This window comes from Hypanus sabinus, chromosome 2 (assembly GCF_030144855.1).
Source record: "Hypanus sabinus isolate sHypSab1 chromosome 2, sHypSab1.hap1, whole genome shotgun sequence".
In the NCBI taxonomy this organism is placed as follows: domain Eukaryota; kingdom Metazoa; phylum Chordata; class Chondrichthyes; order Myliobatiformes; family Dasyatidae; genus Hypanus; species Hypanus sabinus.
In genome coordinates, this window is record NC_082707.1 from 18626237 (window position 1) to 18642221 (window position 15985).

Below are 15985 nucleotides of genomic sequence, written 5' to 3' on the forward strand. Positions count from 1 at the left end.
TTATCTCAGAACTGCAGCACCTGCAGTTTGTTGCTTTAGTTGATCGAGGTGCATTTTGTCTGGCATTTCCGGGGCAACTCAGTTCCACTCTTACCTTGGCTATAACATAATCAATTGGTCCTGAGGAGTGGCCCCAGAATTGAACTACCCATATTTGGTGACAAACAAGTTTAGTTGTAACCTCAACTGTTAGGAATGCTACAATTGTTGTACCGGTTTTTGGTTGGCGGGAACACTAGCATTGCCTTCCTTGATCCAGCTAAGGCAGCCCAAGCAGATTTCCAGCGCTAATGGATTGGCTGCAGCGATGTGAAATTGCAAAGCTCTGTGACAAGCAGGCTGTTGCACTGGGGCAGAGTGGCTGTTCAGGGCTGTAAAGCGCCTACGTTTCCCTCAGCGCGGCAAGAGGGAATGAGCACGCGGGCCATGGACTCACCTCCAGTCGATCGGTCCTCATCAGCTTCTGGGCAGCGGCCGCAGTGTGGACCGGAACAGCGTGGTTCCCCGTCACCAGCATCGGTGCACTGGGCAGAATCTCGGCTGGCACCAGGTTTGGGGAGACAGGTCCCAGGTATGGGTTGAAGGCTGTGGTGGGGTTAGTCGCTAGGCCTGTTGTGACGGAGAACACTGGCTGAAAGACAGAAAGGGTAGAGACAAGTGTTGAGCCAACAAGTCATTTTACATCCAAGTCTAGAACTTAGCCCCCAAATGTACCTGATGTGAGTTCATTGAATGTTGCCCAGCTGTTGTACATGTTCATCGGGCAACAGGAAGATTTAGGGCATTATTTAGGTTTGATCTAGAACACCAATCTAAACCAAATCCACTTTCTACACCTAAAGCAAAGCTGTTGAGGTCCAGGAGAGCATGCAGGGAATATTGACACAAAGGGATGGAGGGCTTCTCTCACATGGAGTGACTAGAGGATCCGGGTTTATTCCCATTACAGCTGGGAAGACTGAGGGTTTGTTGGACAGAGGTATTGAAAATTGTGAAGGATTTTGATGGCATCATTAAAGGGAAATGATTTCTAGTGGCAGTTGCGTGTGTAATCAGACCAGTTTTAGTGTGCAGGGTAAAATATTCAACGGGAGCAACGAGGGAGGAATTTTTTTTTACAGCACAATTACAGAAGGTGCTATGAGGAGAGGAGACAAGCCTGGGTTGCTTTCCCTGGAGCAGTGGAGGCTGTGGGAGGTTGAAGAATAAAGACCTTCTTTGGGTTAAAGGAACATGTATGTGTATGAGAGGAGGTGGTAAGGGAGGAACGGGGCTTCTTTTGCTGTTGTTGCTGAGCTCTGTGTTGCTCTGCTGAGCGTTGTAGACAGGCTCTGTGTGAAGAGATCTGCCGGCTGCCCCCAGCACACACTTGATGCAAATGACACACTTCACTGTGCGTCTCAATGTACATGTTATAAATAAACCTGAATCTTGAATCTGACACCCGTGGGTCAAAAGCAGAAGCAATGGAACCAGCTCCCAACAGGACAAGATGACACTATAGGTGAGGATAATGTGAATTGTTATGTAATGTGCACTTGTTTGGAGCATAAGACCCTAAGACATAGGAGCGGAATTAGGCTATTTGGCCCATTGAGTTTGCTCTGTCATTTCATCATGCCTGATTTATTATCTCTCTCAACCCCATTCTTCTGCCTTCTCCCCATAACCTATGTAACCCTTACTAGTAACGTACAAATCCACCTCTGCCTTAAATATACCCAATGACTTGGCCATTGAAGATTCTTGGTTATGACATGAACACATTGGCACTAGTTTAAAACAATGCAATTACATAATTCTCAAGGAACAACTTACATGCCTTTCCCATTGCTATTACTATCTGCACTCTGAAACATTAATGACATATCTAATTTATTTCATCTGCAACTAATCCCCTTCCAAAGATTTACCCTCTCCCTATATCTTGCCTGACATTGCAGTGACAGATTATATGGAACATCCCTTCAAGAAGATGATGCCATTGCTTTAAAATCCCTTAAACTCACACCAAGAAATGCTTATAACCAACTTGCTGTGTTATCTGCCCTTTGTGTTGCAGCAAAGGTGCAAAATTTACCCATTTATCAGAATCTGAATCACGTTTAATATCACTGATATATGCAATGAAATTTGTTTTTTTGTTTTTGCAGCAGAAGTAATATATATATATAAATATATATATTATATTGTGTATTTCATATAAATATACATTATCATTATGTGTCATGTTGTATGACATGGGTGATCATGGTCTTTCCATAACTGTAATTGTTCTTGGCAAATTTTTCTACAGAAGTGGTTTGCCATTGCCTTTTTCTGGGCAGTGTCTTTACAAGATGGGTGACCCCAGCCATTATCAATACTCTTCAGAGACTGGCATCAGTGGTCGCATAACCAGGACTCGTGATATGCACCGGCTGCTCATACGACCTTCCACTACCTGCTCCCATGGCTCCACGCGACCCTGATCGACAGGGGGGCGAGGGGATGGCTACACCGGGCCCAAAGGTAACCGACAGGCTAGCGGAGTGAAGGAGTGCCTTACATCTCCTTTGGTAGGGATCTTTCTCCATCCCTCCACATATAAAGATGGCAATTGAGTTAGTCTGCCATCAAACAAACAGAGGATACAGATCAGATTACAGCACAGATGCTTTGAGTATCAGCGCGGCAGTGTTCTTAACTACCCCTACCTGGCTAATGGACAGCTCCACACATTATTTTTCTGATCAGCATCACAGTTGACATCTTTTCACCAGTGCCCCCCTTCCCTTCATTTGTTCAGTTTTCAGATGCCACACATACTAGTGTGTTACAATTGGGGAAGGGCAAGCAAGAGGGGAACAGAAGGAAATAGAATTGGGGTAGGCCACTCAGCCCCTCAAGTCTGTCCCAGCATTCAACATGATCTACTCAGGCAGATCCACCTCTGCTTCAATTCCTCTTCTGTGCCAGCTCTGCATAACCCTCATCTCCTTGGTCTTACATGTATTTATCAGCTCCACTTTAGAGATATCCAGTGATGTGACCTCTACCACAATGGGGGCAGAGAATTCAAGAGATTTACGACCCTCTACACATTTCTATGCACTTCAGTTCGAAGAGACCAGGCCCTTATTTTGTAGTTATGATTCCTTATTTGTAATTCTCCCATGAGTGAAAACATCTCAGCAGTTACACTGTTGGGTTTCCTCAGCATCTCATGTGTTGGAATAACGTCACCATCATTCTTCTGAACTCCAAGGAGCTGAGGAGTTTCAAAATTTAACCCATTTCAGTAATACTCTGGACTCTGAGGGCACAGTTTCTACAAATGCCTTTTGTTTACAGCCCAGACTGTGGGCCATTCTGCCAAGTTATTGGTATTGGTTTTGTATTGTCACATGTACCAAGATAGCTAGATCAGCACACACAAAACGGTGGAGGCAGCATCTACGCAGATGAACAAAGAGGCGACGTTTCGGGCTGAGACCCTTCACCATGACCTGCTGAGTTCCTCCAGCAATTTGTGTTCTTTGAATTAACCAACACAAATCTAATCATTACTTCAGCATAGGAACATTTTGATGGCTTTGAATTAAAATGACTTCTTGTGTTCTGTGTTTTTCTTTTAAAACTGTGTAGAATTAATGTTTATATTTTCCTTGTGAATGCTGATTATCTGACTCTTTGTGCCTGTGAAGGTGCTGCAAGTTTCATGACAATAAGCTTGACTTTGACTTTGTCCTTGGCAGTGATAATGCAGTGTCTGGGTGACAGGGTGGAGATACGTCTCTACCAAAGGAGGTGTAAGGTGCTCTTTCCCTCTGCTAGCCTGCAGGTCAGCCTCGGGCAAGGTGTAGCACCTACTTAGTCCCCCACCACCTGACCAGGGTCACGTGAAGCCATGGGAGCATGTGGAAGATGGTCGTATCAGCAGCTGGTACATATTACAAGTTCAGGTTATGCAACCACTGACGCCAGGCGGACAATCTCTGAAGAGTATTGGTAATGGCTGGGGTCACCCGTCTTGTAAGGACACTGCCCAGAAGAAGACAATGGCAAACCACTTCTGTAGAAACATTTGCCAAGAACAATCGCTGAAAGATTATGATTGCCACGTCGTACATAACTAATGAATGAAGTGAAACGATTCCCTTAGTAGCATAGTGAACATAGAACAGTAGAGCTCAGGAGCAGGCCATTCAGCCCCTGATGCTTGTGCTGGTCATGATGCCAAAAGTAACTAATCCCATCTGCCTGCACATGGTCCATATCTCTCCATTCCCTGTTCACATGTCTTTTAAAAGCCTCTCTCACAGCTCCTTCCACCAGCACCCCATTCCAGACACCTACCACTCTCACAGTGGGAAGATCAAATTAAGTTTTGTACTCAGGTTGGTGGAGTGAAGCTTTGACCATTGATCCTCCGATTCAGGGGCATAAGTTACACATATATTCTGTATAAGACCAATGTACTGGTCAAATGTGCAACGCTTTGATCTCAAGTCACTCTGTGCTATTCATTGAGTCGCTACCTCACAGCGTCGAGCGTTTGGATTCATTCCTGATCTCCGGGGCCATTTGTGTGGAGTTTGCACATTCTTCCTCTGGCCTAGTGGGTTTCCTTCAGTTGCTCCAGTTTCCTCCCACATCCCAAAGACGTGCAAGCAAATTAGCTGTTGCAAATTGCCCCTTCATGAGTGGTTGAATCTTGGGGGAGTTTACGGGAGCGTGGACAGAATTGAACAGGCTGCATGCAGGATTAGTGTAAGTGGGTGGTCAAATGTTAACACAGATTCAGTGGGCTGTTCCTGTGCTGCATGACTCTGTGAATTGAAGTCATAAATAATCATAAGCTTGGTAAAATAGTAGGTATTAACATGTACCATAGCTGAGTAGAAGAGAGGAGGTATAGTGGATTAGGAGTGGGAGAGCTCCAGACCTCTGAGCTGAAGCATGTACAAACAGAGGGAAACCTCACTATGAAACACTAGACCTGTGTGAAAATAGAATATTGCAGATGCTGGAAACCTAAAATAAATCCAGAGCGGGCTAGAAATGCTCATCAGGTCAGGCAGCATCGATAGATAGAGAGAGGGAGAGGGAAAAAAAACAAACAAACAAACAAAACAGCTTCAGGTTGGCGGTTCTTTATCAGACCTTGGAGAAGTTGGATATAACATAACTGGGAATGGGAGGCAGAGTCAGCGAGTGGAGGGGCAGATTGGGTGAAAAGTGAATTCCTCAGGAGGCAGCAGACACAGAAGGATGCATATGGTGGTGGTGCTGGTTAAGGGAGGGTGGTCTAGGTTCAGAGAGCACAGCCTTAGAAGAGAAGAATATCCCAGTCTGTGAGGAATTTCTTTAGCCAGAAGGTGATGATTGTGTGGAATACATTGCCAAAGGTGACTATGGAGGCAGTCTTTTGGTATATCTAAAGTGGAAATTGACAGATTCTTGATTAGACATGGGTCAAAGGTTATGGGGAGAAGGCAGGAGAATGAGGTTGAGAGGATTAATAAATCAGCCATGATCGAATGGTGGAACAGACTCAATGGGCCGAATGGCCTAAATCTGCTTCAATATTTTATGGTTTATATTATCGGTAAAAATGAACTAAATTGTAGGAGGCAATGTGTGCATTTGTTTCTCTTTTGTTCTGTTATGTTTCCTTTCAAAATCCTTCACGCATTAACACCAAGTGTTGAGCCTGCACAGTCACACTGAGCCTGGGTACCTTAGAGCTCGAAGGAAATGCCCCTGTAAACACTCTGTGTATCAGATTCTCTTTGCCGCCATACAGCCTGAACTGCAGACTGCCTGGGAACAGACGTAACTCTTCTGACCCATGAGGCAGCAGATTAACTTGCTCAGAGAACATAACTACTGCAAGCACTTAGCGAGTGTCTGGCTTCAGTGAAAATTCAAAGCTCCCTGACGCCATTGCCTCTGCAATGGGGATACCTTAGAAGTAAAAGGAAGCGCGATCTTCTGAGAGGGCCGTGTATGTTTCAGGCAGAAAAGCTGACACTTGTGGATCAATCAAGTCTCTTGTTGAGCTCTGAACTCACACCAAGGTCCACTATTTCAGCTCCTTGGTCCTTTCCTATCTCTATAAACTCTTGCACTCCCACAACCCATGAGACCTCTGCTTAATCTCTTCCTTTCAATATTCTTCTCTAATCTGCATCTCTTTCTCGGGCTATTCAGTCAGGTTGTCTTGTATAAATGATCCCAAAGAAATTATCTGATAGTAGGTCTCATGGATATGATGGACAGAATGGCCTTCTTGTAAGCCCTATATGTGATTTTGTGACCACTGACTACACTCGAAGTGTATTAAAATTAAGGAACTCTGTAATGCTTAAATTTGGCACCTTTCTCATCCCCAGTTTTGATTTCTCCTGCTCTGGCATCCATGCCTTTGGCTGGTGAGATCCCAAGCGCAGGAGTTCCTTCATTAAATTGTTCATTTGTTATATACCATGTCATATGACGTGGACAATCATAGTCTCATGACCACGATTGTTCTTGGCAAATTTTTCTACAGAAGTGGTTTGCCATTGCCTTCTTCTGGGCAGTGTCTTTATAAGACAGGTGACCCCAGCCATTATCAATCCTCTTCAGAGACTGTCTGCCTGGCGTCAGCGGTCGCATAACCAGGACTTGTGATATAGATAGATAGATGCATAATTGATCCAAAAGGAAATTACAAGTGCACAGATATAAATATTAGAAGAGAAGTGGAAAGAATAATGATATTGCATCAGCTGCTCCTACGACAATCCACCACCGACTCCCATGACTTCATGTGACTCTGATCTGGGAGCTAAACAGGTACTACATCTTGCCCAAGGATAACCTGCAGGCTAGCAGAGAGAACGAGTGCCTACACCTCCTTTGGTAGAGATATATCCACCCTGCCACCCATTTTTAAAATTAGGCTTGTTATTTTTGGCTATAATACTTCGTTCCGAGCTTTGCTACAAATTGCTTCAAATCTCTTTATTGGGCTCTGCATCAAATTATGTTCGGCTGAGTTTGGAGTGTTATGTGCAATTCTGGTCATTTGCCTACAGGAAAGATATCAATAAACTTTAAAGAGTACAGAGAAAATTTATGAGAATGTTGCCTAGAATTGAGGACCTGCATTATAGGGAAAGGTGGAATAGGCTAGGATTCACTCCCTGGAGCACAGGAGAATGAGGGGAGATTTGCTAGAGGCATACAAAATCATGAATGGTATAGAAAGTATAAATACAAGCAGGCTTTTTCCACTGAAGTTGAGTGAGCCTAGAATTAGAGGTCATGGGTTAAGGGTGAAAGGTGAAATACTTAAGGAGAACCTGAGGGGGAGCTTCTTCACTCAGAGGGTGGTAAGTTGGTGGAACGAGCTGCCAGTGGAATTGGTGAATGCGGGTTAGATTACAACACTTAAGAGAAGTTTGGTTAAGTACATTTATGCAGGGCTATAGTCCATTTGTGGGTCAATGGGGACTAGGCGGATTAACACCTCAGTACCATTTAGATGGGATGAAGGGCCTGTTACTTTGCTGTAGTGCTTCATGACTATGATTTTATCAATGTTGCCATTTGATCATAAAATCAAAAGACACAGGAGCAGAATTAGTCCATTCAGCCCATCTAGTCTGCTCTGCCACTCCATCATGACTGATTTATTATCCCTCTCAACCCCTGATCTAAATATACCAAATGATTTGACCATTACAGCGATCTGTATCAACAAATTCCACAAATTCACCACCCTCTGGCTAAAGAAATTCCTCAACTCTGTTCTAAAGGAACGTCCCTCTGTTCTGTAGCCGTCCCCTTTGGAATTAATTGCACAGACAGTAAGTGCAGATTATGCAGGAAATTCCAAACAGAGCAAATTGCATGTCTGTTTTCCTCATTATTACTCTCTCAATAATTGGTTGCTAAGCAACATTAAAAAACATATCACTGGTGCCGTTTCAAAAAAGAGCAGGCATGATTTCATCAAGCTTCATGCTTTAGCAACATCTCTGTAATCCAGCTACTATCACCCATTTACTGCTGCAGACTGATCTAGAATTAATCCCCTGGCTGATACACTTTTGGGATTCAAAGAAAGAATCAAGCCTTTCGGAGTTCTTAGAGAGACTTCCAGAGAGGATATTTAGAACCAAGGTTCACAGTCTCTGTGAACTAGAGTATAAAAGCAAGGTTGTAATGCTAAGACTTTATAAGCCATGTGTCTGACCTCACTTGGAATATTCTGAGCCGTTTAGGGCTGCAAATCTGAGAAAGGATGTGCTGGCATTGAGAGGCTCCAGAGGGGGTTCATGAGAGTATGGGAATGGGAATTAAAAGGGTTACTGCATGAGGAATGTTTGATAGCTCTGGGACTGTACTCATTGGAGTTTAGAAGAATAAGGAGGATCTCATTGAAACCTATCAAATATTGAAAGGCCTAGATAGACTGAATGTGGAGAGGATGTTTCCTCTAGTGCGGGAGTCTGGGACCAGAGGGTACCACCTCAGAATAGAAGGATTTTTCTTTAGGACAGAGGTGAGGAGGAATTCCTTTAGCCAGAGGGTGGTGAATCTGCAGAATTCATCGCCACAGAGCATTGTTGAGGCCATGTTATTGGGTACATTTAAAGTGGAGGTTGTTAGGTTCATGTCAAAGGTTAGGGCAGGAGAATGGGGTTGGGAGGGAAAATAAATTAGCTATGATCAAATGGTGGAGCGTACTCGGTGGTCTGAATGGACTAATTCTGCTCCTATATCCTATGATCTCATAGTCTTTGAATAATTGACAGGCCCTTTGAGGCAGCAATAAGGAATTATTTTGCAGAGTGTGGGGAATTCTGTACTCAAGTGGCCTGTGAAGCCTCAGTTGCTAAATACATTCAGATCAGGGAGTAGTAGACTTTTAGATATGAAGGGGTTAGTTTTGGGATGTGTTGCTGTGTTTAAAAATTACCCGTGACTTACTTAACAGTTGTTATGCTTATTTTGTTATTTATTCTCAACATGAGTAGGACATGTATAATGCTTGTCTGCAAAGTAAGCCAAAAAGTAAATTTTCATGGCAATTATGTAGATAAGCCAATGACAGCAATGAACCTGAACTTGAATGGTAAGCAAGAGGCTGACCCTCACTTGCAGCTCTCTTTCCTATGTTCACCTTTTCCGTTCTGCATCTCCTTCAAGGGCTCTTGTATAAATTGCCCAGTTATATTATCTGATAGTAGTCTACACAGATGTAACGTGGATATGATGGGCTGAACATTCTCTTACATGCCTCTCTGTGACTTTGTGAACCTCTGACCACACTTGATGGCGTAGAATCGGAATCAGGTTTATTATCACTGACGCACATCGCCAAGTTTGGTATTTTGTGACAGCAGTACAGTGCAATCGAAAAAAATCACTCAAATTACAACAACTAAGTAAATTCATGTTGAAATACATAAATAGATAGATAGACAGATGGTCAGATAGTGTATAGGTAGATAGTGTAAATAGATAGACAGATGGTGTAGATAGATAGATAGACAGATAGCACAGATAGATAGATAGTGAAAAAGAGGAATTGCCAAGGAGTGCTGATGGACCATTCAGAAATCTGATGGTAGAAGTGAAGAAACTGTTCCTAAAATGTTGAGTGTGGGTCTTCAGGCTCCTGTAGCTCCTCAGTGACAGCAGGACACATGTTCTATGCGATGAGGGTCCTTAATGATGGATGATGCCTTCTTAATTCACTTTTGGATGTGTGGAGGTGGAAGCCAAAAAGTAAATCTGTCATTTCTTAGTCATTGTTTTCAGCCAGTTAAGTATGGGCCGAGGATTCTGTTCTAAGGATTTGGGGACAATTGCTGGAAATGAGTCACAAGCCAGGCTTGCAAGTGAACCCAGATGGGGAATCATTCAGAACAGGCAGGAGGAGTCCTCTCCCTTTGGATGATTTTCCAACTCACTGAGGCTGCAGACGCACCATAGTTCCCCAGGGGATATTCTGAGGTGCTGAAAATACACAGTGGACCAGGAAGCACCTGCAGAATGTTGAGCCGATCTTCAGTCAGTTCTGAAAAGTTAACTTTTTCTCTTCCTCTGCAGATGTGTCATCAGTTGGGTATTTCACTTACACTCGGTGGTCACTTCATTAGGTCCCTCCTGGGATCTGCGGCAATAGTCCATCCACTTCAAGGTTTGACACGTTGTGCATGCAGAGATCCACCACTGCTTACCATTGTTGTAACATGTGGTTATTTGAGTTACTGTCACTTCCTGTCAGCTTTAAACAGTCTGGCCATTCTCCTCCACTCTCTCTCATTAACAAGGCATTTTGCCTACAGAAATGCTGCTCACTGGATATATTTTGTTAATCGCTCCATTCTCTGTAAACTCTAGAGACAGTTGTGGGCGAAAATCCCAGGGAATCAGTAGTTTCTGAGATACTCAGATCACCTGGTTTGGCAGCAACAATCATTCCACAGTCAAAGTCACTCAGGTCACATTTCATCCCCGTTCTGATGTTTGGTCTGAACAACAACTGAACCTCTTGACCATGTCTGCGTGCTTTTATACATCGAGTTGCTGCAACATATTTGGCTGATTAGATATTTTCATTAATGAACAAGAGTAGATGTGTACCTAATAAAGTGGCCACAGAGTGAATTATTTGTAATCCAGTAGTCAGAATTAAATATCTGAAGACAAGAGTTTAATCTCCTACTGTTGACACTCAGCACTGAGAATGAGTTGAGTAGTTTAATAAATCTAGAATAGGAAGTTGGTGATGAAGAAACTGCCTAAGTGTGGTCAAAATCCAATAATTTATGTGGAGAGGGTGGACTTTATTCCTTGGAGTGTAGGAGACTAGGAGGTGATCTTACAGAGGTGTGTAAAATCATGAGGGGTATAAATAGTGTGAATACACTTAACAGTGGGGAATCAAGAACTAGAGAGCAGAGGTTAAAGGTGAAAGTGTAAAGATTTAATAATAACTTAAGAGGAAAAAAATTTACACAAATGGCGGTGTGTGTTGTAGTAGTTAATGAATTATTCCACTTGGTTGGCCACTCCTATGTGGGAGGAGTTCACATATTGTACAAGCAGCGTTATCAATAAAGTTCAGTTGAATAGCCTTCATTCTCCCTCAATATTGAACACAACAGTGTGTGTGGAATGAACTGCCACAGGAAGTGGTTGAGGCAGATTCAATAACAACTTCTAAACGACAATTGGACAGGTACTCCGATAGGCTTAGAAGGTTATGGGCTGCACTGGGGGATGGGATGATGGGACATCTTGGTCAGTATAAACCTCACACTTTATGTCAGCACGTCAATCTTCAGGCCATGTCACTCAGGGGCTTGTGCTGATATTATACTGTAACTCTTTTTGCTGGATCGTAACTATATGAGTTGTGTGCGACTAACACATAATATGTTTTGTACATTTGTCCCAGGGGAATTATGTGTGGATGAATTACAATAAACATAAACCAGAACTTGAATTGAAGGGTATGTATCAGTGCTGTATGACTCTATGAATTCAATGAACTGATAAATGTATTCAACATTTTTAATATGAGTTAAATACAATGGGTACTTACTGAGATACAGTGCCAAACCAAGGTTTTAATTATGAAACTTTAGTGTAATTATCATCTAGCGCCATTTTGAACTCAAATTAGCTGACCAATAACACCAGAAGACCATAGGATATAGGAGCAGAATTAGGCCATTTGGCCTACCGAGTCTGCGCCACCATTCAACTATGGTTGATTTTTTCCAATCCCATTCTTCCCCCTGTAACCCTTAACCCTTTTACCAATCATGAACCTATTAAATTCTGACTTAAACACACTGTGACTTGGGCTGCACAGCCCTCTGTGATAACATCTTCCACAGAGTCACTACCCACCGGCTGAAGAAATTCCTCCTCATGTCATTCTTAAAGGGAAACATACCTTTGTTCCAAGCTGTGCCCACAGTTCCTAGATATCCTCCTAAAGGGAGCATCCTCTTCACATTCATTCAATCCTTCCTTTCATTATCCAGTAGGTTTTAAAGAGATCCTCCCTTATTCTTCTGAACTCTATCAAGTATAGGCCTAGAGACAAATGGTTCTCCTGCCCAATACTTCTCACAAATCAATATCATCTGGTTTTATTTGTTGTATGTAAATTAACTACTTCTACCTCTATATTTACAGTAACTATCCCTCGATAAAAGATTTAATTGGTTGTAACCCTCACAAAATGGTTGAAGAACTCAGCAGGTCAGGCAGCATCTATGGAGAGGGATAAACAGTTGATATTTCAGGCTGAGACCCTTCATCAGGACTGGTGAAAGTCCTTTGTATTCCATAGATGGTGCCTGACCTGCTGAGTTCCTCCAGCATTCCTCCTCATAAATTTAGGTTTAACTCTAAATTTCCTGCATCTGAAGAATCTTTCATCTTTCCAATTGGTTGTTGTGTATAACTGAGGTTTAATAAGCTTGTTTGGCGTTTTGAAAGGTCTGATTTTACAAGAACTGACGTATAAACAAGAATCAGGAGCAGGCCCTCTTGAACATGCCCCACCCCCTTATTAAGTTCCCTGAATACCTTAACCACTTGCTTAGTAAAAATCAATCTACCTCTGCCTTAACAATATGTAAAGATTGCTTCCACCACTCTTTAGGTGAGAGAGTTCCAAAGATTTGAGTCCCTCAGAGAGAGAAAAATTCAGCTCGGAAACATATTGAGATATTCAGTTCTCTGACCACCATAAGAGCATAAAAAATGGAAGTAGAAGTTGGTCATTTGGCCCATCAATCCTGCTTCTCCATTCAATAGACCGCAGCTAATCTGGCCATAAATTCAGTTTCATGTACCTGCCTTTTCCCCGTAACGCTTAATTCCCCTGCTATGTAAAAATCGATCTAACTGAGCCTTAAATATACTTAATAAAATAGCCTCAACTGCTTTATGGGCAGAGAATTCCCCAGATTCACTACTCTCTGAGAAAATCAGTTTCTCCTCATCGCTGTCCTAAATCTATTACCCCTCATTAAAACCTATTGAATATTGAAAGGTCTTGATTAGTCTGGGCATGAAAGGATATGAGGAGAAGATAGGACGTTGGGGCTGAGAGGGAAAATAGGTCAGCCATGATGAAATGGAGGACCAGACTCAATGGACCAAATGGCCTAATTCTGCTCCAATCTCTTACAGTCTTATGGTCTAGATAGATAAGGTGGAGAGGATGTTTCCAATGGTGGAGGTACCTGAGAGTAGAGGGACGTCCATCTAGAACAGGGATGAGGATGAATTTCTTAATCCTTAGGGTGATAAATCTGTGGAATTCATTACCACTGAATGTGGAGGCCAAGTCATTGAGTATACTTCAAGTGGAAGTTGTCAGGTTTTTGATTAGTAGGGGTGTCAAAGGTTAGAGGAGAAGGCTGGAGAATGGGTTGGGTTGAGAGAGATAATAAATCAACCATGATAGAATGGCAGAGCAGACTTGATGGGCAGAATAGCCTAATTCTGTTCCTATATCTTTATGGTATATTGGTCTTATGGAATGTATGGGTTTCCTCTGGGGCTACGGTTTTCTCCCACGTTTGAAAAATGTTCAGGTAGTAAGTTGTGGACATGCTTTGCTGGTGCCAGTAACATGGCCACACTTGCGGGCTGCTCCCAGCTCCTATTCAGGCTGTGTTGGTCATTGACACAAATGATGCATTTTACTGTAGGTTTCAAAGTTTTGATGTAAATATGACAAATAAAGCTAATCTAATCTTTACTTTAAAACATTTCTATAGGTCACCCTCATTATCCTACGTTCAAAGAAATAAAGAGCTAGGCTCTGATGTGGTATCTGTGTTTGAAAATTCTTCAGGTTTTACACAGTGAGGCTGGCTGTCTGGCCGAATCCAATTCCTTAGCTCTTACTACAGTCAGCTTCTCAAAGTACTTTCCTGTTGGAATCCACTCAGTTCTGCCGATTCCATCCCACAATAGTGTGTGGTTCTGGCTGATGCCCAAAACATTCAGATTCACCTCTGGTCTCTGCAGGGATCCAACTGCAAAGGAGTCTCCTTCCTCTCCATCCTAGCTCCTTTCACAACATGTGGTTATCTTCACCTTCTATCTCAAGGAAAACACATTGAGGAGAGCATCCCATCTAGATTCATCACAGCCTGGTAGGGCAACTGCTCTGCCCAATGGATTTGGGCCAAAAATGGACAAATGAGACAAATTCCACAACCTATAGACTCACTATCAAGCATTCTACAGTCCATGTTCTCAGTATTATTTATTACTCTTTATTTGTCAAATTGTACAGCAAAGCAACGGAATACAATGAAATGTGTTGTTTACATTGACGGCCAACACAGCCCAAGGATGTGTTTGGACAGCCTGCAAGTGTTATCATACTTCTAACACCAATATAGCATGCCTACAATTTATTAACTTTAAGTCTTTGGACTTTGGGAAGAAACTGGAGCATCCAGAGGAAACTCGCTCAGTCGTGGGACAATGTATAAACTCTTTACAGCCGGCAGTGGGAATTGAACCTGGGCGGATTCTAAACGTTACACTAGCTGCTATGCCACCACGCTGCCCTTTATCCCCTTTTTCCCCTTATTTATCCTCTTTACTGGCTCTTTGTCAAATTTTGATTGCTAATGCTCCCAAAGTGTCTTGGGAGAATTAGTACCTGAAATAACATCAGCTGGAGGAGCAGGAGAAGGCCAATCAAACCCTCAAACTGATCTGCTATTCAAAACAATGGTGGTGCTCCAATCTTGACCTCAACATCATTTTTTCGCTCTCTCTTCACGTACCCAGCAAGACCCTTGAATTCAGATGTTCGACAAAGGCACTGGCTGTATGAAATGTACACTCAGCGACCACTTTATTAGCTACTCCTGTACACCTGCTCATTAATGCAAATATCTAATCAGCCAATCATGTGGCAGCAACTCGTGCATAAGAGCATGCAGACATGGTCAAGAGGTTCAACCTTTGTTCTGACCAAACATCAGAATGGGGAAAATTGTGGTGAAATGGAGGCACTGTTGGAAGAAGCAGCCTCTCAGGTGCCAACCAAAGGTATTTTTGTCTTTATTAAACATTTTTTATAATCACAAGGCAATGCTGGACCTTAGAAACTTCGGGTACTGCACGTCTACCCCATCCATGATCTGGACGGTGTGGACCATGTTGCTGCCTGCCACAGGAAGGCATCAAAGTTGGTGCATGACAGTGGCGTGCATTGTAACAGCAGCTAATTATCTTGAATGTTTGTCTTGCGACTGCAAGACCTGTTGGATATTGATAATGTAAGATGCTACATGTCCATTTTCCTTGGTTGTTGGTACGAAGACGGCAGAGGACCTGCATGGCCTTGGTTGCAGTGAGGATAAGGCCTCAAGCCGCGGGCTTGTCTGATGCAGCAGTCCAGGAAAGGAGACATTGGCGGTGATGGAGACAGGTGTCCATGCTGAGTTAGGGGCTGGACCGTCTTGTTGGAGCTACCCTCCATTGTTTGATTGGTGGAATGACAAGCTGGATTGCATATGTGCATTTGCCCGTGTATGGCCAGGAGCTGCATCGTCAATTTGCGGGACATGTCACTCAGGGACTTGGGCAATATGAATATTACTCTCTTTCTTGATGTTTGAGTGGAACTGATATCTGACAATTTCCAGCTTTCCCTTCTTTCCTAGTGTTGGGGGGAAAGTCAGTGGATGCCAGTCAGTCTCCAGAATGTCAGTCAAAAGATCACTGATGTGTTGGCATTGAGTAATAGCAGGGAGATCATCAAATGTTGCCCCAACTATCAGTGCGGTCTCTCCCTGGCATTCATTTCCAATGAATGCTCTTGACCTCACAATCTACCTTGTTATGACTCTGCATCTTATTGTATGCCTGCACTGCCCATCCTTTATGAATGGCATTACAGTATTAGTCATATTTACTGCAAAACTTTGGGAAATGTGTTGTTTTGTGT

At 42.9% G+C, this 15985-nt stretch overlaps 1 protein-coding gene across 12 annotated transcripts in view; it reads right to left on the reverse strand.

Moving 5' to 3' along the window:
- mbnl1 (muscleblind-like splicing regulator 1) overlaps window positions 1–15985 on the reverse strand; it is a 322821-nt gene that overhangs the window by 64506 nt on the left and 242330 nt on the right. For all 12 annotated transcript variants that reach the window (XM_059992574.1, XM_059992595.1, XM_059992649.1 and 9 more), the window contains one exon: window positions 437–631. In XM_059992574.1, coding sequence (XP_059848557.1) covers window positions 437–631 — 195 coding nt within the window. The remainder of the gene's footprint in view (window positions 1–436; window positions 632–15985) is intronic.